This window comes from Corticium candelabrum, chromosome 1, assembly GCF_963422355.1.
Source record: "Corticium candelabrum chromosome 1, ooCorCand1.1, whole genome shotgun sequence".
Taxonomy (NCBI): domain Eukaryota; kingdom Metazoa; phylum Porifera; class Homoscleromorpha; order Homosclerophorida; family Plakinidae; genus Corticium; species Corticium candelabrum.
Window position 1 is genome coordinate 6463733 of NC_085085.1, and position 23102 is coordinate 6486834.

At 42.7% G+C, this 23102-nt stretch overlaps 3 protein-coding genes across 11 annotated transcripts; 2 read left to right on the forward strand and 1 right to left on the reverse strand.

Annotated features, from left to right (window-relative positions):
* The first annotated feature begins 4556 nt into the window (after positions 1 to 4556).
* LOC134196067 (uncharacterized) lies at positions 4557 to 5247 on the forward strand. The gene has a single exon (XM_062665154.1). The coding sequence runs from the start codon at positions 4580 to 4582 to the stop codon at positions 5225 to 5227; it is 648 nt and encodes a 215-aa protein (XP_062521138.1). The 5' UTR covers positions 4557 to 4579; the 3' UTR covers positions 5228 to 5247.
* A 1007-nt stretch (positions 5248 to 6254) lies between these two features.
* On the forward strand, positions 6255 to 10182 carry LOC134183945 (uncharacterized). 2 transcript variants are annotated; one of them, XM_062651538.1, is made up of 6 exons: positions 6255 to 8134; positions 8248 to 8299; positions 8362 to 8501; positions 8560 to 9082; positions 9249 to 9609; positions 9718 to 10182. In XM_062651538.1, exons 3-6 carry the CDS (start codon positions 8485 to 8487, stop codon positions 9951 to 9953), a joined length of 1137 nt encoding a protein of 378 aa, XP_062507522.1. In that variant the 5' UTR covers positions 6255 to 8134; positions 8248 to 8299; positions 8362 to 8484; the 3' UTR covers positions 9954 to 10182. The 2 variants fall into 2 exon arrangements, with proteins under 2 accessions (XP_062507522.1, XP_062507530.1); XM_062651546.1 differs by having other exon boundaries at positions 6255 to 7451.
* Positions 10183 to 10993: 811 nt separating this feature from the next.
* LOC134182894 (uncharacterized) lies at positions 10994 to 15655 on the reverse strand. Of its 8 annotated transcripts, none has more exons than XM_062650345.1 (9): positions 15326 to 15655; positions 15173 to 15263; positions 14619 to 14716; positions 13881 to 13989; positions 13716 to 13767; positions 12933 to 13653; positions 12406 to 12766; positions 12068 to 12297; positions 10994 to 11277 (listed from the first exon to the last, which is right to left on the reverse strand). In XM_062650345.1, the coding sequence occupies exons 6-9, from the start codon at positions 13107 to 13109 to the stop codon at positions 11260 to 11262; spliced, it is 786 nt and encodes a 261-aa protein (XP_062506329.1). In that variant the 5' UTR covers positions 13110 to 13653; positions 13716 to 13767; positions 13881 to 13989; positions 14619 to 14716; positions 15173 to 15263; positions 15326 to 15655; the 3' UTR covers positions 10994 to 11259. The 8 variants fall into 8 exon arrangements, 7 of the variants coding, with proteins under 7 accessions (XP_062506329.1, XP_062506341.1, XP_062506335.1 ...); XM_062650357.1 differs by adding an exon at positions 14775 to 14819 and having other exon boundaries at positions 13716 to 13989; XR_009970430.1 differs by having other exon boundaries at positions 11756 to 12297; positions 13716 to 13989.
* Between the last annotated feature and the right edge of the window lie 7447 nt (positions 15656 to 23102).

The following is a 23102-nucleotide window of genomic DNA, read 5'->3' on the forward strand; positions in this document are numbered from 1 at the left end:
TTTTGTGAGTGATAGATTGATCATCATGGAGATAAACATTGAATCTGTTCTGGCACAAGTTGAATGTTACAAGAGTATGCCAGGACTCTGCATACTTGTAAACTGTGTAGTACTACGATCTTGTTGATTGTAAGATTTAGCTACATCAGTTATTATCAACAACATGCACTGCTTAGCTAATTAGCTAATTCTATACACAGAAGGTTCATTGGATATCTTCACTGAACTAATTATCATAACTGTCTCAGACTCAGAACTGTGTCATGAGAAAGATTGTTTTCTCTTTGGCAACATGTCACCATTTTCATAAGTTCTCAGCATAACTCTCCTAGGGATAAAAGTAAAAAGCAGTTTGTGTGCAATTCTACTTGATAAAATCATCAATCATCCCATCCAAGATAAAGAATCATTATATCTGCCAGTCAAGAATGTAGAAACAGGTAGGAATAGTCTCTGGTTAACTGCCAACAAATGTGAAAATTCAGAGTCATCACGTTGCAAGTTTGAAGTGCTAAAAATAGTAAGTTAAACACACACATTCGTGACAATATAGCTCTAGAACAGTAGACCAAAATTCACACAATACAACCGACTCAGGAACCCGTCTTTCTCAAAATCGCGTGGCCGAGATTATGTCCCGTACACCATCACCTTTACAACCGCCCTGCAACAGTAAAAACTGAAGAGACAAAACCGGCTATTCAGTGGCATAAACATTCAAAGCGAACCTTTCAACAGACATGACTAACGTCTCAATTCGTCTTGTAGAAACGCGATGAAAGCGACTGACCAAGATATGATCCCGGACGTCTGAGTATTTGTCTCTCACATTCACGTTCTGCCGTAACAACAGTACGAGGAGCACTAACATCACCCCGTAGGTATAGTAGCCAGCGGTGATGACTATAACATTAGCCAAAAGAACGCCTCAGATCTGCGTCTGAAGAGAGAAAATCACTCAAGATCAGGTGACCGAGATTATGTCCCGTGAGTCATCCGTCTTCTTCGTTGTCTGCGAGAGTAGTGGTTGACAAGACAAAACCAACAATTTGGTGAAAGGAAGTCATATAAGGAGCCTATCGACAGAGATGACTTGCGTCTCAAACGGAGTTGTAGAAACGAGATGGGAAGCACTGACCGAGATATGATACTCTGTGACCGAGAATAGGTGCGATCAGTTTTCAAATTCTACAGCAGCAACGTTACGACGGATGCTGACGTGACCCGCTCTACCTAGTTGCTATCCAGTAGGACTATGACGCTAGCATAAAAGCTAGGTCTGGCTGCGGCTATTTGGCAGAGAACGAGTGACCGAGATTAGGAAATGTCCAAGATGATGTGGCAATGACTTTACACACAGGCTGTACATGTCCATGAAAACAATATCATAAACAAAGTTACATTGTATTTCGGTTCAAAATTCCTCCTTTTCACTTGTCATCAGTTTGATCAAAAAGATCAATTGATGAAACCAAATCAGAATTAAAAAAACATTTAACAAATTAAATAAACCTTAAGCATAGGAGTTTAATGGTGAGGGCCAAAAGGCCTATGGACACCCAATACTTTTCCTACCTCACTGCATTACTTCCAAATGGAATAAAGTATATAATTACGTATACGTTGCACAAGACTGTAGTATTTTCCAAACCTCGATACCAGCAAAATGCGTCGTTCTACCTTAGTCCCAGAACCATTCTCATACCAACGTTCAAAGTTTACCAAGCATGCGCGAATGGCCGGATACGCGCGCGAGATATCAATGTGACGTAATGACTTCGTCTGCTTGATATATTACCCCTATTGTTCAGTAACATAGGCAAATTCGACGACTTCTGCAAGCTCTCGTACCTGCATCTTCGGAAAGCAAAAACAGTTCTGCGGGTAGACCGATTCCGTGTTCTGCAGTTCTTTATTTTAGTCTAGCCAGAAATGTTGTTTTTGCTGTCTTGTTTTCTTGATTCTCACGACTACAAGTCGAAGCCATATCGAAGAGCTTATATTTCCTTTTATCTCGGGGTAACTTAGTGAGTAATTTGATACACGCCCGTAGATTGCTACGTATGAGTGTTGTAGTCGCTTGATCTCACTACCGTATGGAGCAGTAGCCTTCTGCCAATCAGCATGTGGGCGACCATCTAAGAAATCTCAATCGTTCATGACATAATTCGGGACTTTCGTCGGCACTGCTAATCTTGTGAGTGGGACAACTTCGTGAACAGAGTTTTGTTCTAGCGACTACGACTTACGAATGGTTGTAACTATTGTAATATCTCGTGGTTCGCTATTGAAGATCTACTACCAGGATTAAACCCCCGGATCACCAGCACCCGGATACTACACCTATTGCTTGCTCGGGTACTTTTCTCTACGACAAATAAGGCATACCTACTAGATCTTTTGCTGTACCCAACGAAGTTGCTGTGCGGTGTAGGAGGCGCGTTTTTGTTGCTATCGCATCGCCGTCTCGGATGTCCATTCAAGTAGACATCGACTTGCTAGGAAACTCATAATCGTAAGTCAACAACAGTAGAAGAGATTCAAATCCTAAACTGGAGGTAAGACGCTTCACGCTCGAACAGGGTTAGATATTCACGGAGTTGCCCCAGTTACCCCGGATGACCCTGCTGAGGCTCGACCTCGGCCTCAAATGCAATAGGTACGTATAACCGTGGCCTGGACTCACGACTGTTAAATAGATAGTACGCACAAAAATCTACACACGTTTGCATATCGTAAGAGGGCTACAGGCTTGTTTAGTTTTCACTAGCCAGCACAGCTTAATCTCGAAATTCACCGCCGCAACCGAATCACGCATCCATTGCTAGGACAATATTGAAGTACATTTAGTGGGATCTCAGACACGGAAGTAGTCTACCCAGCACTCAACAGATCGCGTTTGGAGCATATGCATGCAGCGGCAAAAGTTTCGCTGCTGCATGCACGCGTGCACGTAAGACATGCAAAGACCGACCGACCTGTAGTGTTGTTACTTGCATTGATGTGAAAAACAGATATGCACAAGACAAGCCACTTCACATAGCTAGTAGCACCACATTGTGTCATCATCATCTGCGTGCTTTCACGTCCTCCAGAACCAACAAACAGCGCGCTGCAGCACCGCCAACACACAGCGCGACCGCGAAACAACGACTGCGCAAGAATGTGTATGGTCGCAGCCAATTATCACTCCGTGCACGTGCTCTACTAGTCATCAAGTGTCACATCGCAATCTCTACAAAAAATAGAATACTAATAATAATTGCTAGGCCAAATTTGCATGTTGAGTCCTGCCGATCAACGTACCGTAATCGCTAAGACAATACGTAACATCATTTTGTACACCATCTGACTCGTATACTCGAGACTACATGACCGACCTCTTGTAATAAATTTTCTCTCTCTATTATTTTTCAATCAGTCGGTCATCCTAAGGCGTAGAGAAATTGGTGCGCGACCATTTCGTCCATTCCATTTTCAATTTCCGGCAACAATTGAATATTGAATTAGAAATTGAAAATTGCCTACAAGTTGCTTGCAATTTCAATATTCAATTCTGTTGAAAACTAAAAATTGATTGATCGACGAACTATAATTATTTACGGATTAAAATGAATATTGAAAACACACTTAATTTTTAACCAATTTCCTTTTTCAATGAAATGGAATATTGAAATCGCAAGCACGTTAGTTCAATTTTCAATGTTAAATTCAATAAATAATTTAATTTAAAAATTAAATTGAATTTTGAATTTGCGTGGCCAATTCGTCCATTCCATTTTTAATTTTTGAGACAAATTGAAAATTGAATGTCAAATTAAAAATTGACTGGCGTTGCTTGCTCTTACAATATTCCATTACATTGAAAATAGAAATTGATTGAAGGCCGATTGTCATTTCAATATTCATTTACTTTGCAAATAGCTTCAATCTTTCCATCCGTCCAATTTTCGTAAATTATGAATATTAGACTAGAGCCTCCGATGCAATTTTCTTTCTCCGTACTGAATGTAAATAGAAAGTTACCCGCAGCTGCTAGCGCTAGCGATATCTCATAAACGGCATAATGACACCGCGCGGGCGGTTGCCGGTGACTTCAATATTCAATTCTATTGAAAGACGAAAGTTGGCGTCTAGCTTAGCCACGCCCAGCCACGCCTCTGGCACGCATGCAATGTAATGCAATTAACAGATGCATGGGAAAGCCTCAACTGGCACACGACCGACCTCTCACAACAAGTCGGTAAGCATTTGCACCTGGCTCTCGTCAACCGTCACGCTCAGGCGTGAGACATTCCTTGCGGTGATGAGCGAGGGAAGCCCGTTGCATGGAGGCACGCGTCTAGGGCATCTATAATCAACAAGATCAACGTCTAGCCTGTAATAGAGGTTACTAGATTGTGTTGGCCACTCCTATGGGAGGGACCATAACCGTATATAGTTAAGAGTATGAGCTAGCCTGGGGAGCTTTGTCAGGTGAATACAGTTGAGCAAGGGTAGAAGGCCACTCGGTGTCTCTCACTAAGAACCCAATAGTACATGGTGTCAGGAGTGGCGCAACTCTAGAGAACTATCGGCGATGGCTACGTTCCAGGTTGCACCTCCAGAGACGTTTGATTTCTCGTCCCCTGAGCAATGGCCAGGGTGGAGTCGTAGATTTGAGAGATTCCGAACCGCTTCAGGTCTCGTGGAGAAAGAAGACGCAATGCAGGTCAGTACACTCGTGTACTCCATGGGCGCTCAAGCAGAAGATGTTTTAGCGTGTCTCACCCTCACTGAGGAGCAGAGAACGAAGTATGCAGACGTCAAGGCTGGGTTAGATGGCTACTTCGTAAAGAAACGAAACGTGATCTTTGAAAGAGCAAAATTCAACCAACAACGCCAGACGAGAGATGAACCGGTCGAGACATTCATCACAGCGTTGTACAGCTTGGCGGAGCATTGTGAGTTTGGGACACTCCGCGAAGAGCTAATTCGCGACCGCCTGGTGGTAGGGTTGCGGGATGCCAAATTATCGGAAGCGTTGCAGATGGACTCAGATTTGACTCTTTCGACGGCAATAACAAAATCTCGTCAGAGCGAAGCTGTAAAAGAGCAGCAGACTGCAGTTCGAAAAGAACTACCCTTGGAATCTCAGAAGTCAACAGAGTTGGAAGCAGCTCAGACGCCGCGTGAAGCGATCGCTAACAGGGCAACGAAAAAGCAAGCCGGCGCATTTTCAAGCTAGTCGAGTCAGCAAAAAGCAAACGAGCACACCAGGAAGTACATGCCAGAGGTGCGGCGCAGAACCTACACACGGTAGAGAGCGGTGTCCTGCGGTTAACGCGAAATGCCACAAGTGCGGGAAGTTGGGACACTATGCGCGTGTCTGCAAAGACAATGAAGGTCTCAACGGTATTTGAAGACCAAGGCTCGGGAGAGTTCGTTGATCTTTTCTCACTGAGTAATGAGAGCATGTCTAAACAATGTAAAGCACGGATGGTTCAGGTTACGTTAGATAGCGTTCCAGTCGTATTTAAGATAGACACTGGAGCGGACGTTACCGTGATCCCAGAGTCTCTGTTTGGTAACATTACAAAAAAGCTACAACCAACGGGAGCCAGACTGAGAGGGCCCGGAGACAATGTGCTACGTGTTCGTGGTAAGTTTTACTGCAAGATTACGATACCGTCAGAGGTCATCACAGCAGGAGGTTTACGTGGTGCGTGATGTTGAACGGGCGTTATTGGGGCGGCCTGCAATCGAGAGCCTTCAATTGCTAAAGAGAATAGATTCAGCAGCGAGACAGCCATCACTGTCAGTCCAAGAAGAGTTTCCTCAACTGTTCCAAGGTCTGGGAAAACTAGAAGGAGAGTATGAGATCAAGCTGAAAGAGAATGCAACACCTTTCGCTTTGTCCACTCCCCGTCGTGTGCCGCTGCCACTCATGAAAGAAGTGGAGACGGAGCTTGAAAGAATGCTGAAGGAGGGAGTGATTTCTCAAGTTGAAACGCCAACTGATTGGTGTTCCGGCATAGTTGTAGTGCCAAAATCAGGAGGAAGAGTTCGAATATGCGTAGATTTGTCTAGACTAAATGAGAGTGTATGCAGAGAGCGTTTGTTGTTACCGTCTGTAGACTACACATTGGGTCAATTAAATGGAGCTAAGGTGTTTACGAAATTGGATGCCAACAGTGGCTTCTGGCAAATACCATTGTCCAAAAATTCAGCTCTTCTCACCACTTTCATAACACCATTTGGAAGATTCTGTTTCAACAGACTCCCATTTGGTATTTCATCAGCTCCTGAATTGTTTCAACGTCAAATGTCTAACCTTCTGACTGGAATGGAAGGAACTGTATGTCTTATGGATGATATCTTGATCTATGGAAGTTCACAAGAAGAACATGATGCTCGACTCTGCAAGGTTTTGGAGAAACTGAGGAAGTCAGGAGTTACTCTTAATCGAGAGAAGTGTGTGTTTTCTGTTCCAAAGATAAAGGTCTTGGGACAAGTCATTGATCAGAAAGGGATCAGGAGCGACCCTGACAAAGTGAAAGCTGTGTTACAATTGAAAGAACCAACCAACACGGCTGAAGTGAGACCGTGTCCTAGGTATGGTGAACCATTTGGGCAAGTTCATTCCAAATTTGGCAGAGAAAACGGAGCCACTGCGGAAACTTCTAAGCAAACAGAATGCTTGGATCTGGGAATAGCCGCAAGCACAGCATTTCAGAAGATCAAAGAGGATCTTATAAAATCACCAGTTTTGGCTTTGTATACACCCACTCGAGAGACGGTGGTGTCAGCTGACGCATCATCTTTTGGCTTAGGTGCAGTCATACAGCAGAGACAGGACACAGGAGACTTCAAACCGATAGCATATGCATCGAGGTCGATGACTCCCACTGAGCAAAAATATGCACAAATAGAGAGAGAAGCCTTGGCTGTTACATGGGCATGTGAGCGTTTTAGTGATTATCTTTTACGGTATGAGATTTCAGGTGGAGACAGACCATAAACCCCTGGTTTCTTTACTTAGTTCAAGCAAGAGGCTGGATGAGCTACCAATACGTATTCAGAGATTCAGGCTTCGACTGATGCGATACAACTTCTCAATAAGTCATGTCTCAGGAAAGAAATTTTTTACACCTGACACGTTGTCCAGAAGTCCAGTACAGATAACTATGGAATCAGATCATGAGTTGGAAACAGCAACTGAAGCCTATGTCGAACTGATCATCAACCATCTTCCTGTGACGGAAAAACGACTGAAAGACATACCGGACAGACAGACTGCAGACAACACATGCAATCAATTGAAACGATTTTGCATACAGGGATGGCCAGCTAAACACTTGCTGAAGGGGCGAATCAAGAAGTATTATCCTGTATTTACAGAATTGTCAGTCCTAGATGGATTACTTCTAAGAGGCAATCGGATAATACAGCCACATGCAGTATCCAACAGGGTGGGGTTTGTCTATTATATTTTCACTATACGCTTGCATTAATAAACATTAAATTAAAAATTAGTTGCTTGCAATTTTAATATTCTATGGGTTAGAAAAATTTGACTGATGGGTACAATTTAAAGTTATTTGTAGACTCAAACAGCACACTCAATCTTTGATCAGTTTTCCTTTTCAATGCAATGAAATATGAGCGTGGATGAATGTGGCCAGGCTATACATACTGTACAATAATTTTCGTCTTCCATGCGATTGGTAGTCGACTAATAAAAGTGAACTATCCGCGTGGTGTCATTATGCCGCATATCAGATGTTTTCTTATTAACCGAACTCTCAATTTACATTTACTATGGAGAAACAAAATTGCAACAAAATGCCACATTGTAGGCAAATTAGCTATACTTCTAATGAATTAACTCTATAATACAACTTTAAGCAGCGACAACGGTCAGTGGATGGTCCGGCCATGTAATTTCTACATTTCAATTTCTATGTTTCATTTTTTTAATTTTCAATTTTATATTTTTTTGTAAAATGGTTTTTCATCTTGATATTCGATTCTTGTGATCTCTAGATTTATTTTGTTTTTACTTACTTTCCGTCACGTGCCAAATCAAGTCGACTGCTCTTGGCTCTGACATACAACATTTTGCCAGTGAATATCGCGGTCCCTAGCTGTGTAGGTACGTGTATTGTACACAACACGCTACCTTTACCGTAGACGAACCGGGTAGAGGGGAAATGCTACGAATGTAGATGTATTTAGATAGGCAAGTGTATTGTTTTTCTGTTGCAGTCGACACCCACTGCCTCTCGTACGCGTGATGAGTCACAAAGCCCATCATCAGGTATATTAATTTACTACAAATATATTCAGACTTGAAAATGAGCAATACAATTACATATTTAGAAATTTTTGTGATGTCTCAAGTTAGAGAACTACGTCAAGTATTTCCAGAAAGGACTGAATCGTTTCTGAAAAGAGCGATTCACGATTTTTCTACCGTTGAGAGCGCTGTAGAAGCTGTGCCGGATGGACTTATTCCACAGGTAAACTCAAAACTAAATTTCTAAGATAGAACGTATTGATCTCTCTATGCATACGGAGCCCAACAGCACAAACAGTCTACACCGATGAAGTGGGTGATTTGTCTGATCTCTTGGAAAGCTATTGCCCCGATCTCGGTACTCTGCCAGCAACAAGAATAGCTGTCGCAAGAGACAGCATACTAACTGACACAGTCGCTTTTTTTAAAAGCAACAAGTTTGACATACGAAGCACATTTAGAGTTCGTTTTGAGAACGAACCGGCTGTTGATGGAGGAGGCCCAAGGCGAGAGTTTTTTACTCTGCTCTTGCGTAGCTTAATTGCTCCGGATACTCCTTTTCGTCTCTTCGAGGGTAAGGCTGGTCATATACTGCCAATTCACAACATCGACGCTCTCGTGGGAGGAATGTTCAAGTCTGCTGGCAATATCATTGCAGCATCTATTGTTCAAGGAGGACCGGGCTTTCCGATGTTCTCGAGTGCGTTTTATGCATATTTACAAACTCAAGACCTAGATGATGTGTATGCTCTTGCAACGCCTGATGACATTCCAGACTCGGCTGTTGCTCACTCTGCTAAGCAGGTAATAATAATTTTTAAATTTACTAATTGTTTATTTTACTTATTAATTGTAGCTGTTGCTCACTCTGCTAAGCAGGTAATAATAATTTCTAAATTTAATAATTGTTTATTTTATTTATTAATTGTTTATTGTATTACAAGTTGATATCTAATGTATTGCTTATTAGATTGGAAGACAAGACATTTCAAATGAAGAATTTGAAACTCATGTAACGGTGTTGCAAGATTCTGTTAGTGCAGCTGGCTATCCTTACCGACTTACTAAAGAAAATCATGGAGAAGCCGTTCGCAGCCTGCTTGTGCACGAGATAATTTTGAGCAGACGTTCAGAAATTGACCAAGTCATAGCAGGACTCGGACCTGAAATCTGCACGATGGTAAAGGAGCATGGGAAAGTAATGTCGAGCCTATTTACAAACGAAGGTCGAGTGCCACTCGTAGCTTCTGAATTTCTTAAGCTTGTGACGTATGAAAATACGTTACCTCGACATTTGAAGGATTACTTTCAGCGGTACGTCTTAGAAGCAGGTATGTGACATGCTTTTTAATCATCGACGCAACTGCATGATTACTTGGCCTTTTTAGTCTAGCTATAAAAATATGCATCTACTATTTTACCCGGTTTTGTTGAAACAGATGAGAAACACCTTCGTTTGCTGCTGCAGTCTGTCAGTGGAGTGTCAGCAGTCCCTCCGATGGGATTCCAGATGCCGGATAGAATCACAGTTTCGAGTATTCGGTCACGTTATCCAGACTGCTCGACGTGTGCGATGATATTGGAGCTCCCTATTAACTGCACCTTACATGACGAGTTTTCTGACGCTCTCAGAACAGCCACCGAACTTCAATCAATGGGTTTTGGAATTGTATAAATATGACACATAAATTTTGCACTACTTTCTTTGCTAGATTTGACTAGGCTTTTAGTAGATGCATGTTTGGTTCTATGATTATTGTCTTAGAATACAATAAGGAATTGTCTAACAAGACCCTTTTTGAATTTTGCACTAGTTTAAAGTTTCTGTTACCTTTCGATGCTTGATAGTTAATCTATGGTCGTGCTAGCCTACAGAAATATCTAGATAATAAAGGTTGATTTTAAGAGGTACGTGACTAGCTGACATTGAAATCGATGTACTATAAAATTATATGGTTTTCAACATCGCTCCCTGTGACGATTAGAATGTCATCGCAAAGTTATTTGAGACTCGATGCATGTGCACATACACGGTTTGGCGATGGGCAGCCGGGTCTAGTTAGCGTTCACATGTAAATTTCGCCTGTCATCTGTACGACACTCTAGATTTCGCGTACTTCCAGACCCAAAATTGGGAAAGAGTTAATTCGCAGGCGGATCACAATTTTTAGTTAGCCGCAGACTCAAATACGGTGAGTGAAAAACAGCAGACATCGCATGCTCAGACAACGAAGAGTGTGAACGCTGACTAGGGTGTGAAAAATCCGTGAGATTATACGTCTAGGTTCATTCTGGGAATAGGAGGACTGTGGTTATTAGCATGTAGGAAGCGTTCCTATATTAGCCAATGTATCCTGTGACACATGTAAGGGGATTTCCCGAGAGGCAATAATTTAGACATACGTATGCGCGATTCTAAGGAAATGGAATAAGCTGCAGCGAGTGTCAAGATACAGCATGTTTTAGCTACTTGTGCGTAGTCTAAAACCGTGGGCGTATAGGTACTCGCTTGGTTTCTAAAGCAAACACACAAGCGTAGAAATCTAATTATCATTATCTCTTAAAATTATAATTATTGAAAATCATAATTGTAATTGTAATTAGAATTTTTAAAAATAAATTTTTGTAAAGAAATATAAACGCTGTAGCTGCATGACCTCTTCTAGTAATCTCATATCGCAGGCTCATTTCATCGACTCATCTCATTGTCTCATTGCCTCTTCTCATTGCAATATTCAATTAATTTAATGCAACAATAGTATTTTAAAATTAAAAATTAAATTTGAAATGTTACTACAATACTTACGTTTTATTTTTAAATAGCATTTTTATTTTCTATTTGCATTTTTTTAAATTTTATTTTCCTATCTTCATTTCAGAGTTTGCGCTCTCGTGTTGTTTTGCTGTTGTTTTGCACTCGTAGCTTCTCAATGGAGACTCGACCTCGTTGACACTCAAAAATTACTAGTTGACTGGGTGCATCATGAAAAATCCACCATCTATATGCACATAAGAATTAGACGACGTAAGTATATATGTATACATGTGTGCACACTGACTATCATCGTACGCAAATCCGTGAAGTTGTGTCAGAGATTATATAGGTTTTAATATGGAGGAGTCGATCTACTAGGTGTTCTACACGTGTAAGGGGATTTCCCGAGAGGCAATTACACGAGGTCTCCATCTAGATGTGTTTCGACAATCAATTGTAGTCTAGAAATAGAGTGACTTGAAGCGAGTGTCTAACTCGTACAAGATATATACGACATGTTGTGACTCTCCAACCGGATACCAAAGACTACATACTGCATGTGTTGTCTAGATTTAGAAAAGTGGGAGAGTAGGCACTTCAATTGGTTTTGTGGAACTCAAAAACGCAGCCTTGATGCAATCACACAAGAACATGGGTGAAAAAATCTTCAAAAACTAGATTCTCTGTAGTAGATAAAATATAATTATGTAATGCAGTCTCACCAGTCCCATACAGTTGTGTAGTAGCTGCATGCGGTAATCTGCGGTAATCTCATATTGATGCAGTCTCCATATTGCAATGGTCTCATAAATATGGCGTGCCATTTGTGTCAAAATTAGACAATGTGATGAGGCGATGAGATCATGCGATGAGACAATGAGATGAGGCGATGAGATCATGAGATGAGGCGATGAGACCATGCGATGAGACCATGCGATGAGACCATTGCAATATGAGACCAAACATGCATCTACTAAAAGCCTAGTCAAATCTAGCAAAGAAAGTAGTGCAAAATTTATGTGTCATATTTATACAATTCCAAAACCCATTGATTGAAGTTCGGTGGCTGTTCTGAGAGCGTCAGAAAACTCGTCATATAAGGTGCAGTTAATAGGGAGCTCCAATATCATTGCACACGTCGAGCAGTCTGGATAACGTGACCGGATACTCGAAACTGTGATGCTATCCGGCGTCTGGAATCCCATCGGAGGGACTGCTGACACTCCACTGACAGACTGCAGCAGCAAACGAAGGTGTTTCTCATCTGTTTCAACAAAACCGGGTAAAATAGTAGATGCATATTTATACAGCTAGACTAAAAAGGCCAAGTAATCATGCAGTTGCGTCGATGATTAAAAAGCATGTCACATACCTGCTTCTAAGACGTACCGCTGAAAGTAATCCTTCAAATGTCGAGGTAACGTATTTTCATACGTCACAAGCTTAAGAAATTCAGAAGCTACGAGTGGCACTCGACCTTCGTTTGTAAATAGGCTCGACATTACTTTCCCATGCTCCTTTACCATCGTGCAGATTTCAGGTCCGAGTCCTGCTATGACTTGGTCAATTTCTGAACGTCTGCTCAAAATTATCTCGTGCACAAGCAGGCTGCGAACGGCTTCTCCATGATTTTCTTTAGTAAGTCGATAAGGATAGCCAGCTGCAATAACAGAATCTTGCAACACCGTTACATGAGTTTCAAATTCTTCATTTGAAATGTCTTGTCTTCCAATCTAATAAGCAATACATTAGATATCAACTTGTAATACAATAAACAATTAATAAATAAAATAAACAATTATTAAATTTAGAAATTATTATTACCTGCTTAGCAGAGTGAGCAACAGCTACAATTAATAAATAAAATAAACAATTAGTAAATTTAAAAATTATTATTACCTGCTTAGCAGAGTGAGCAACAGCCGAGTCTGGAATGTCATCAGGCGTTGCAAGAGCATACACATCATCTAGGTCTTGAGTTTGTAAATATGCATAAAACGCACTCGAGAACATCGGAAAGCCCGGTCCTCCTTGAACAATAGATGCTGCAATGATATTGCCAGCAGACTTGAACATTCCTCCCACGAGAGCGTCGATGTTGTGAATTGGCAGTATATGACCAGCCTTACCCTCGAAGAGACGAAAAGGAGTATCCGGAGCAATTAAGCTACGCAAGAGCAGAGTAAAAAACTCTCGCCTTGGGCCTCCTCCATCAACAGCCGGTTCGTTCTCAAAACGAACTCTAAATGTGCTTCGTATGTCAAACTTGTTGCTTTTAAAAAAAGCGACTGTGTCAGTTAGTATGCTGTCTCTTGCGACAGCTATTCTTGTTGCTGGCAGAGTACCGAGATCGGGGCAATAGCTTTCCAAGAGATCAGACAAATCACCCACTTCATCGGTGTAGACTGTTTGTGCTGTTGGGCTCCGTATGCATAGAGAGATCAATACGTTCTATCTTAGAAATTTAGTTTTGAGTTTACCTGTGGAATAAGTCCATCCGGCACAGCTTCTACAGCGCTCTCAACGGTAGAAAGATCGTGAATCGCTCTTTTCAGAAACGATTCAGTCCTATCTGGAAATACTTGACGTAGTTCTCTAACTTGAGACATCACAAAAATTTCTAAATATGTAATTGTATTGCTCATTTTCAAGTCTGAATATATTTGTAGTAAATTAATATACCTGATGATGGGCTTTGTGACTCATCACGCGTACGAGAGGCAGTGGGTGTCGACTGCAACAGAAAAACAATACATTTGCCTATCTAAATACATCTAAATTCGTAGCATTTCCTCTCTAGCCGGTTCGTCTACGGTAAAGGTAGCGTGTTGTGTACAATACACGTACCTACACAGCTAGGGACCGCGATATTCACTGGCAAAATGTTGTATGTCAGAGCCAAGAGCAGCCGACTTGATTTGGCACGTGACGGAAAGTAAGTAAAAACAAAATAAATCTAGAGATCACAAGAATCGAATATCAAGATGAAAAACCATTTTACAAAAAATATAAAATTGAAAATTAAAAAAATGAAACATAGAAATTGAAATGTAGAAATTACATGGCCGGACCATCCACTGACCGTTGTCGCTGCTTAAAGTTGTATTATAGAGTTAATTCATTAGAAGTATAGCTAATTTGCCTACAATGTGGCATTTTGTTGCAATTTTGTTTCTCCATAGTAAATGTAAATTGAGAGTTCGGTTAATAAGAAAACATCTGATATGCGGCATAATGACACCACGCGGATAGTTCACTTTTATTAGTCGACTACCAATCGCATGGAAGACGAAAATTATTGTACAGTATGTATAGCCTGGCCACATTCATCCACGCTCATATTTCATTGCATTGAAAAGGAAAACTGATCAAAGATTGAGTGTGCCGTTTGAGTCTACAAATAACTTTAAATTGTACCCATCGGTCAAATTTTTCTAACCTATAGAATATTAAAATTGCAAGCAACTAATTTTTAATTTAATGTTTATTAATGCAAGCGTATAGTGAAAATATAATAGACAAACCCCACCCTGTTGGATACTGCATGTGGCTAGAAAGAGACTTAGTCTGTAATTAATGATTTACATGGAGAAAGCCAGGAGTCACCCCGTGATTAAGTTTCTCTTGTCTTCTTTCTTTCTTCATCTGTTAGTTGCAGACAACAAGTGTCGAATAAAGACTCTCTAATAAAGAAAAAATGACACTTTTCAAAGACTTGATAATGATTAATTAACTGCAAACCCAAAATTACTAGAGGTGATAGAGGGCATTATGAAAAACCACCATCTATACGCACATAAGAAAAAGACGACGTGAGTGCATGTGTGCACGCTGACTATATACGCAAATCCGTGATGTTGTGTCAGAGATTATGTAAGTTTTAATTAATATGGAAGGAGGACTGTGGTAAAGTCCGTCTACTAAGTGTTCTACACGTGTGAGGGGATCTCCCGAGAGGCAATCATACGAAGTCCCTATATCTAAAAATTTTAGACGTGCTCAGGTATCGACAACCCAATCAATTGTACAAATAGAGTGAGATGCAGCGAGTGTTTAGCGCATACAAGATCTAGACGACATGTTGTAACTCTACCAAAGACTTTAGACACTGCATGCGTTGTCTAGATTTAGAAACGTACGTGGGAGAGTAGGCACTTCGATTGGTTTGTGGAGCTCAAAAATGCAGCCTTGATAAGAACACGAGTAAACAACCTTCAAAAACTAGATTCTCTGCAGCAGATAAAATATAATTATGAATCTCCAGTTTCCCATACAGTAGCTGCATGAGGTACCTCATATCGATGCATGCAGTCTCATATTGCAATCTCATATTACAGTCTCATCGCCTCCTCTCATTGTCTCATCGCCTCATCTCATTGTCTCATCGCCTCCTCTCATTGTCTCATCGCATGATCTCATCGCCTCATCTCATTGTCTAATTTTGACACAAATGGCACGCCATATATCCAGACAGACTCTAGACATGTACCTAGAGTGAACCTGTACAGTCTATGTACACCGTAGATTAGGTAAAAATCTGTAGTGTCTGATAGTAACTAATATAAAATCTAACGAGACTGCCGTAAAGTGAACTCCCAAATGCCTGCGCTTGCGACAATTTAGTCCGGAAATCTAGGATGCATAAAATAGTCCCGTATAATCCTGCGTGCGATATTATGCAAATACAGGGAATATTACGCTACGCGATCTCGAGGAAGCGACCAACAGTGAACACACAGCAGGAGGATGAAGATGTCTTTCATCTAGATACCCCAGGCAAGTCTAGTTCTGAAGCTGTCAAAGATATTCAGCCAATTCTACTACTAAAATTTTAGTCCGCGCATCAGTCCCTCCCCTTTTTCACTTCCGGATCCGGAAGTCCAAATACATTGTACCATGTAGATATCCAGATTCAACGGGAGAGCTCTACAGTTTACTGTTTGTAAAAATTTAGGTATTTAGTTGTTTGTGGCCACGCCCATATGCATATATAAGACTTTATTAATTTTAAGTACTGATAGATCTCACGCATTTTCAGTATTCCTGGTTGGCAACTGCAAACATAACATGGCCTCTATGACCTCCTGTTGAGACCAAGGTGGTCTCTAGTGGTCACGCTTTGGGGATCCAGACCAAGGTGGTCTCTAATGGTCACGCTTTCGGGATAGTAGCCACTCCCCAGACTTCCGGAGGACCATGTAGCGCGCGTTATAAGTGTATGTAATTAGAGTATAGTCACGTGTTACATAGGTATATAGGTAAGGTACGCAATATACTTTTGTCTCTTTCCTCATCCCCGTTCTGTAAGCCAGTACAGGCCGCGCGTTCGTTACATTTTGGTGGAGAACCGTCTGGCAATGCCGCGCAAAGGAAGGAGATCACAGTCTCAGTCGTACGAAGACTCTGTCATTACTGAAGAGAATTCTGGTCGCTCTTCGTCTTATGATCAGCCCAGCGACAGCTCGAGTTCTCGCCGACGCTATTTGGTTCCCATCCAACTCGACAAATTTTGGGGCGATGAAGGCGAAGACCTAGACGGATGGCTGTTCTATGTAGACAGCGTGGGTCAAATGGAGCAGTGGACGTCGGAAGAGAAGATGGGTCGCGCGGTCGTCGCTCTGGCTGGCCGAGCTCGTACAGAGTACCGCAGCCACATGTCCACTTATGATGTCTCCGATTTGCTCACTTGGGACACGTTTCGTACGTTCTTAAAAGAACAATTTGGTCCGAAGAACCCAGCTCTGCATTGGAATAAGAAGCTGATGTCGATCAGACAAGGAGCAGCAGAAACGGTCACCGCCTACTGTTCGAGATTCCGAAGAACTCTGCTACAACTACAAGAAGCTTCAGGTAATCCGCTGCCTGACTTAACGGTAGTTGCATGGTTTCAAGAGGGCTTAAGACCTGACTTACAGACAGAATTAGAAAGGGACTTGCCTACAAAACTGATCGACGCGTTTCACAGTGCGGAGAAAGCTGAGCGTATTTGGAAGCGTCAACAATGTCAGCGTGAGACGGATGTTTCTTGTTTTGTTTTACGGTCGACCAGATGTCTTCCACAGTACATACCATCTGCAGCTGTTCATCGGTCTCGTATATCGCCTAACCCACCACCAGATGGCGGATCGTACGTTGCATCACCGGCTGTTTCGTCTGCGGTTCCGTCTAGTAGTCGGTTGCTTCAGCAAATTGTGTCACAACAGTCGCAAATTATTGCTCAACAGGGTGCGGTTCTAAAACTTCTGCAATCACGATCTCAACCTCAATCTGGGTTTCGCCAAAGCACGAACCCGCAGTTGTCTGCTTCTGCTTCCGATCACCAAACCGCCTCTAGAGCATTTCGTGGTCAATGTCATTATTGTAAAAAGTTTGGACACCGTATTGCAGAATATAGGAAACGACTTGCTAAAGACGATGCTTCCAGTCGTCCGGTGTCTACTCCAGTCGTCACCGCTTCAATCGCTCATGATAATGACTCTAGTGGTCAGATAGTTAACTCCGTTCAGTGTGATCATGCCGCCGTAGGTCATACATCTTCCAACGCCATTCCTACTGGCAATCTAGTCGTAGAAGGCACTCGGCCAGTCGGTTGCGTTCTCGATTCGGGAGCTGTTACTTCAATCGTTTCTGACCACTTTGTCGACAGTCTTGACAACGACGTTCAGGAACGGGTCGTGTCTGCTGACCGGAAGACGTCGGTTGCTGCTAACGGTGGTAAACTTACAGTAGTTGATACTGTAGTTCTTTCCTTAACTATTGGCGACGTACGGGTATCACATCCGTTTACTGTTGTTCGCGACTTTGCCTTTCCGGTACTTCTTGGGTCAGATTTCTTACAAGACGTTAATGCGGTACTCGATTACCAAGATGAAACGGTTACGCTATGGGTTTCTCCGTCGAGCAAGGTAAAGTCATCTATGACAAACGCCGAGTCCTGCCCAATGGCATTCACACAGAATCCATATACTAACCAATATCAAGCCAAAGATATTTGATATTCCCGACGAGCCACCCTAGCTCTACACACCCATTTCATAAGATGGCGTTGGAGTTGAGGGAAAGCAGTATGCAATACCTCCTCGATATCAGAAACATCCATGACGACCATCCGTCTGTGAGATAGCGACATATGGATCATCACATCATCGACCATTCGGAGCTGTAGTTTGACGGGCAGTGGAAACGATATCACTTTAAACAATTCTTTGGCGAGTTTATCGTGTATCTTTAAATACACCAATTCTAGAAAACATCTCTAAATCATTACTACCATCTGGAATATCCATCTGCCACGATCACAGATAGCCCTCCATCACCCACGTGGCGGGGCTCTAAACCAACGGGTTCACATCCTCATATATGGGAACCGATGCCTCGGTCATGACTAGTATACGGTATACTATGTATACTGTACGTTATAATGAGGTCTCAAGCACGACCCCAGCAACAGTTTAATAGGACGGCGGGACAGCTTGCCTCATATCCTAGCAAGGCCCTGGAAAGTTGATCCTAAATCTTTTATAATATTTTCTACTTAGTTTATCTGGAATAGGAGGACACATATCAGTGACGAGGTCATCCAATCGGTTGAGTTCACAGAGCAGAATATCCTCGCGGAATTCTTTACCTCGAAGACATCCCCTCAATGTGTTCAACTCTTTCTGATAGCTGGTGTAGGCAAATCGACAGAACTCTACTTTCTTGGGATAATTCTTCTTCATGGTCAGTGCGTGTAGAGTCGCACCCAATCCGCAACAACGAGTGCAATGGGATTCACACAGACACCCACCACAGCCGAGGTCATAAAGAGCGCCAAGTCTTTGCGTTTGAAGGATCTAAACAATTTCCTATAACACCGACATCGATGGTGGTAGGTGAGCATACGGATGTCACTATCTGACAGATCACCGTCGATGTGATTGAAATTGATTGCTGGAATCATCTCTATATATGAGATTAGATAATCTACCCCATCGGTCTCAGCGTAATTGGTATCATCGACCGCCTTGACTAGTTTATCTTAACCTCTCGTGCAACACCGCCAATTTTGCTACAATTACGTTGATCGAATTTTTGTTGGTGCTTACATCGATACCAAGCTTTCTCACGGTCTTATTCAACACCCCCAAAGATTGTCGAATTTCGGCGAGCGCCCTTTGGTTTTCCGCTATAACCAGAGTATTCTGATTCACTACTTTCAGAAATTATTGATATTCTGATGGTTACCTTCCATAGTAGCCAATCTCGTTGTAACCGGGTCCGATTCCTCCAACAATTTATCGATATTCTGATAGTCACCCGTTATCAACTGTCTATTTTCTCTCGCAAACCCCCCCCCCTCAATCAGACGCAGCTTTTAACGACTCGACGTCCCAATCGATTCGCAGCAAGTCCTCGAGCTCCCTGTTCGTACCAAACTTGTTTACCGACATGATATAGTCACTACATATAGAGATTATATAAAATGGATCTCATCAATTTCGATGACAGACATCGAGTCGAGTCGAGAGACAATTGGCATTTCCTACTCCCCGATTGCCATTATATCATCGTTAGACCGACGGGATGTGGAACAACAACATTGTTGTGTAACATGTTGATGAGGTGGATGAAGCCCAACGAGTCGATCAAGAAAAATATCGATTGTTACAAGACTTTTACGATTTCTTGGAGACCGAGGAAGTGGATTCGTCATTCCAAATACTCGAACCGGAAGAGGTGATATCCATCAAGGAACTAGCTAGACGGTGACACGAGCAAGTTGGTCGTCTTTGATGATATCAAAATAGACAGCAGGCATATGGAACCCATCAAGAAGTACTTTTCACTGTACAGAAATCGCAACTGCAATTGTATCTACCTCACTCAGCTACTACGACGTTCCTCAATACATCTGTCGAAATACCAAAGCCTTCTGTCTCTTCCATGGTCTGAACAACAAAGATATTCGACAGATAGCAGACGATCACAGCAACACCATAAGCAATGAAGAGTTTGCCGATATCTATAGGAAGGCATCATGCGAACCCTACTCATTCATGCTTCTCGAAAAAACCAGCAATCATATACCCAAAATGTATATACCAAACCCAAAACCAAACCTCAACCCAAAAAGGGTAAAGGACACATCCCAAGACACCCCTACAAACTCACATCCGAATCCACCTTTGGTGACCCGTACATCGATCCCATGCAACTGGCAAACATGAGACTCGAAGCCTACAAGGGTGATAAGGTCATATCGAGAAAGATAGACGCAAACCTGTCGCAGTTGTTGACTAAACGATTCAAAACAAACAAGGCGTACAGCGATGGAGCCCTCGAGTCCTGGAACAAACAAACTGGTCGAACTGTCTGCATGGTCTTCTTGTCTACAAACGATCCAAGAAGTACCAGCCGCAAGCCCCCGAGATCAAGTATTACAAGTCCCCAGACGAACTCTGTCGTCGCTTGGAAGTCCTCATCGCTAGCAAAGAAGCGGGTAACGAGAGTGTCGCTCTGGACAACGAGATCGTCGAGATCCAAGATAGGTTTTGGGTGGGTGGTATTATCTCCCAAAAAGAATACGAAAAGATTCACAATGATTATGAAGAGTAATAGTATAGACATGGGTTAAGCAATATCGAGCCGGAGTATGACTACCCGTCAGCTCTATGATCAGCTCGAAATGCACACGAAAGCGATGCGTATGAAATTCAAACTTGCCATTATACAACTCATCATGGCTATTCGAGAAAATAACGATAGAGTGTTGACAGATATCATCTCGGATTAAGCAACTCGATTGTACGAGAAGGGACAGCATGACATTGTAATCGGACACAGAAACAATGAACTGGAGAGGATCAGATCATCTAACAGGGCTTACGACGGACTTCAATATCCACTCATCTACACCAGAGGTGAAGACGGCTACTACTGGCAAATCTACAAGCAAGATTCAGATGGCAAAAAGGTGATAACTATGGAGTTTTATGCCTAATATCTAATGTTACGACTAGGGTCTTCAGTCCACCTCTTTTGCGAGTTAGCGGCTTGCTTACATTGGCATCCATCAGACATCAGAAATTAAGAGCTTAGGACGACTATGCTCACCTTCGAGATTCCATCATAACGATGCTGCCCATGGCCATGAGCTTGGAAAGATGGTTCGTCCCTCGACTTTCACAGGTGGACCAAGCTACATGCAAGAAAAGACGCAAAGATGCTCTGACATATGTCAAACACTATGGCCCTCCTGAAATTTTCATTACTTTCACGTGTAATCCAAAGTGACCTGAAATCACTGCTGAGCTACTGCCAAGACAAGCTTCCTTTATTGCCAGTCTTCAGCCAGAAGGTTGTCATGCTAATGGATCTCTTCACCAAGTACAACATCTTTAGTCTCACCCGATGTGACATGTACTCAATTGAGTGGCAAAAGCACGGTCTGCTCCACAACAACATTCTTCTCTGGCTGCAGCATAACTCCGTCCTGCTCATATTGACTTTTATCAGAGCAGAACTGTCCAGTCAACAAGAAGACCCCGAGCTACACGAAATCAAGCACGTAGTTCATGGACCTTGCGGTCGCTTCAATCCTAACTCTCCGTGCATGCAGGATGGGAAATGCACGAAAAAACTACCCGAAGCAAGTCTTGAAAGAGACTCGAACTGCCCATGATGGCTATCCACTCTACAAACACCGCAAACCAGAAGACGGAGGGTCGACAGCCAAGATCAACTTCTGACTCTGTGGCCAATATCAAGAAATCGAGATTAACAAAGGTGGATCGTTGCTTACTGTCCCTTGCTTTCTCGTGCCTTTAACGCCCACAAGGAAGCAGACAGAGATGAGGTCAGGCAGTACCAGACCGGACGCTACATCGCAGCAACAAAGCAGTGTGGAGAATCCTTAGCTTCCCCATGCATGAACGCCACCCAGCCATTGAACACCTTACAGTTCATCTGGAGAACGGTTGCAGAATTCACTTCACAGCTCGGAATGCTGCACAGAATGCTGCACAGATATCACAAGAGCCACCCAAAGAGACAACACTCACAGCTTTTTTCACGCTCTGTCATGAAGATGACTCTGTTCGCACTCTCTTTTACTGGCAGGTACCACGCAGTGGCCAAACGTGGCAAAGGCGAAAAGCAGGTAGAGGTCAAGGACCATGCAAGCGTCAAGTCTTCTGACGTTCTAGGAAGGGTATACAGCATCCATCCAAACCAGTTCGACTGCTTTTTCTTGCGCATGCCTTTCTTCGAGGTCAGGGGTCCAAAGTTATTCCAACATCTCCTCACCGTTACTGGAAGATGACACTCACTGGGACATGACTCTCCAAGAGGCGTCATGCAGTTTCTCAGGTCCCATGCCAGCTCCGTAGGCTTTTTGCGATCATGCTTCACAACTGTGATCTTTCTTCTCCTCCAACACTGTGGATGAATCACCGTGAAAGCCTTTCCGAAGACATCCTCTATCGTGATCGCCAGAAGAACCGAAACATGTCCTTCAATTTTGACAACACCGTCTTCAACCAGGCTCTCATCTTCAACAAAGATGCTGTGATCTCACAGGGTGGCAAGACTCTTGATGAATACGGTCTCCCTACACCAGACAGAAGACAAGCGACCACTCCAATTGAGATTATTGAAGCAATCAGCTACGACATCAGAGAACTTGCTAAATTGGTCGCTGGGAACGAGCCAAGTTGGTGAATGACCTGAAAGGTGTAAACAAAAACCGTGGGGTCTCTTCCTCGATGCTCCACGAGGAACAGGAAAAAGTACTTGTCATCAACCTCCTTAGCAGCTGTATGACAGAACAAGCGCATCACGCTTGCAGTGGTCTCCTCTGGAATTGCTGTTACTTTTCTCTCTGGTTAAAGAACTGCACGCTCAGTTTCAAACTACCCCTCAATCTGTCCGTTGCTGAAGCTCCAACCTGCAACATCTCCAAAGGCACAGCCCTTGCTGAAGTTCTGAGCCAGTGCAGGCTCATTGTCTGGAATGAGTGCACCATGACTAACAAAGCAGCTTTCGAACAAGACTCTCCGAGAAATTCGCAGAAACAAGTGCCTCATGGGA

Excerpts from the sequence above, each read along its gene's own strand:
- LOC134196067 (XM_062665154.1), top strand. The coding sequence starts at position 4,580 with ATGGCTACGTTCCAGGTTGCACCTCCAGAGACGTTTGATTTCTCGTCC.
- LOC134183945 (XM_062651538.1), top strand. Across the intron at positions 9,083-9,248 it reads TTGCTCACTCTGCTAAGCAG|ATTGGAAGACAAGACATTTC; the intron begins GTAATAATAATT and ends ATTGCTTATTAG. Across the intron at positions 9,610-9,717 it reads GCGGTACGTCTTAGAAGCAG|ATGAGAAACACCTTCGTTTG; the intron begins GTATGTGACATG and ends TTGTTGAAACAG.
- LOC134182894 (XM_062650369.1), bottom strand. The coding sequence starts at position 13,109 with ATGTTCAAGTCTGCTGGCAATATCATTGCAGCATCTATTGTTCAAGGA. Across the intron at positions 12,767-12,932 it reads TTGCTCACTCTGCTAAGCAG|ATTGGAAGACAAGACATTTC; the intron begins GTAATAATAATT and ends ATTGCTTATTAG. Across the intron at positions 12,298-12,405 it reads GCGGTACGTCTTAGAAGCAG|ATGAGAAACACCTTCGTTTG; the intron begins GTATGTGACATG and ends TTGTTGAAACAG.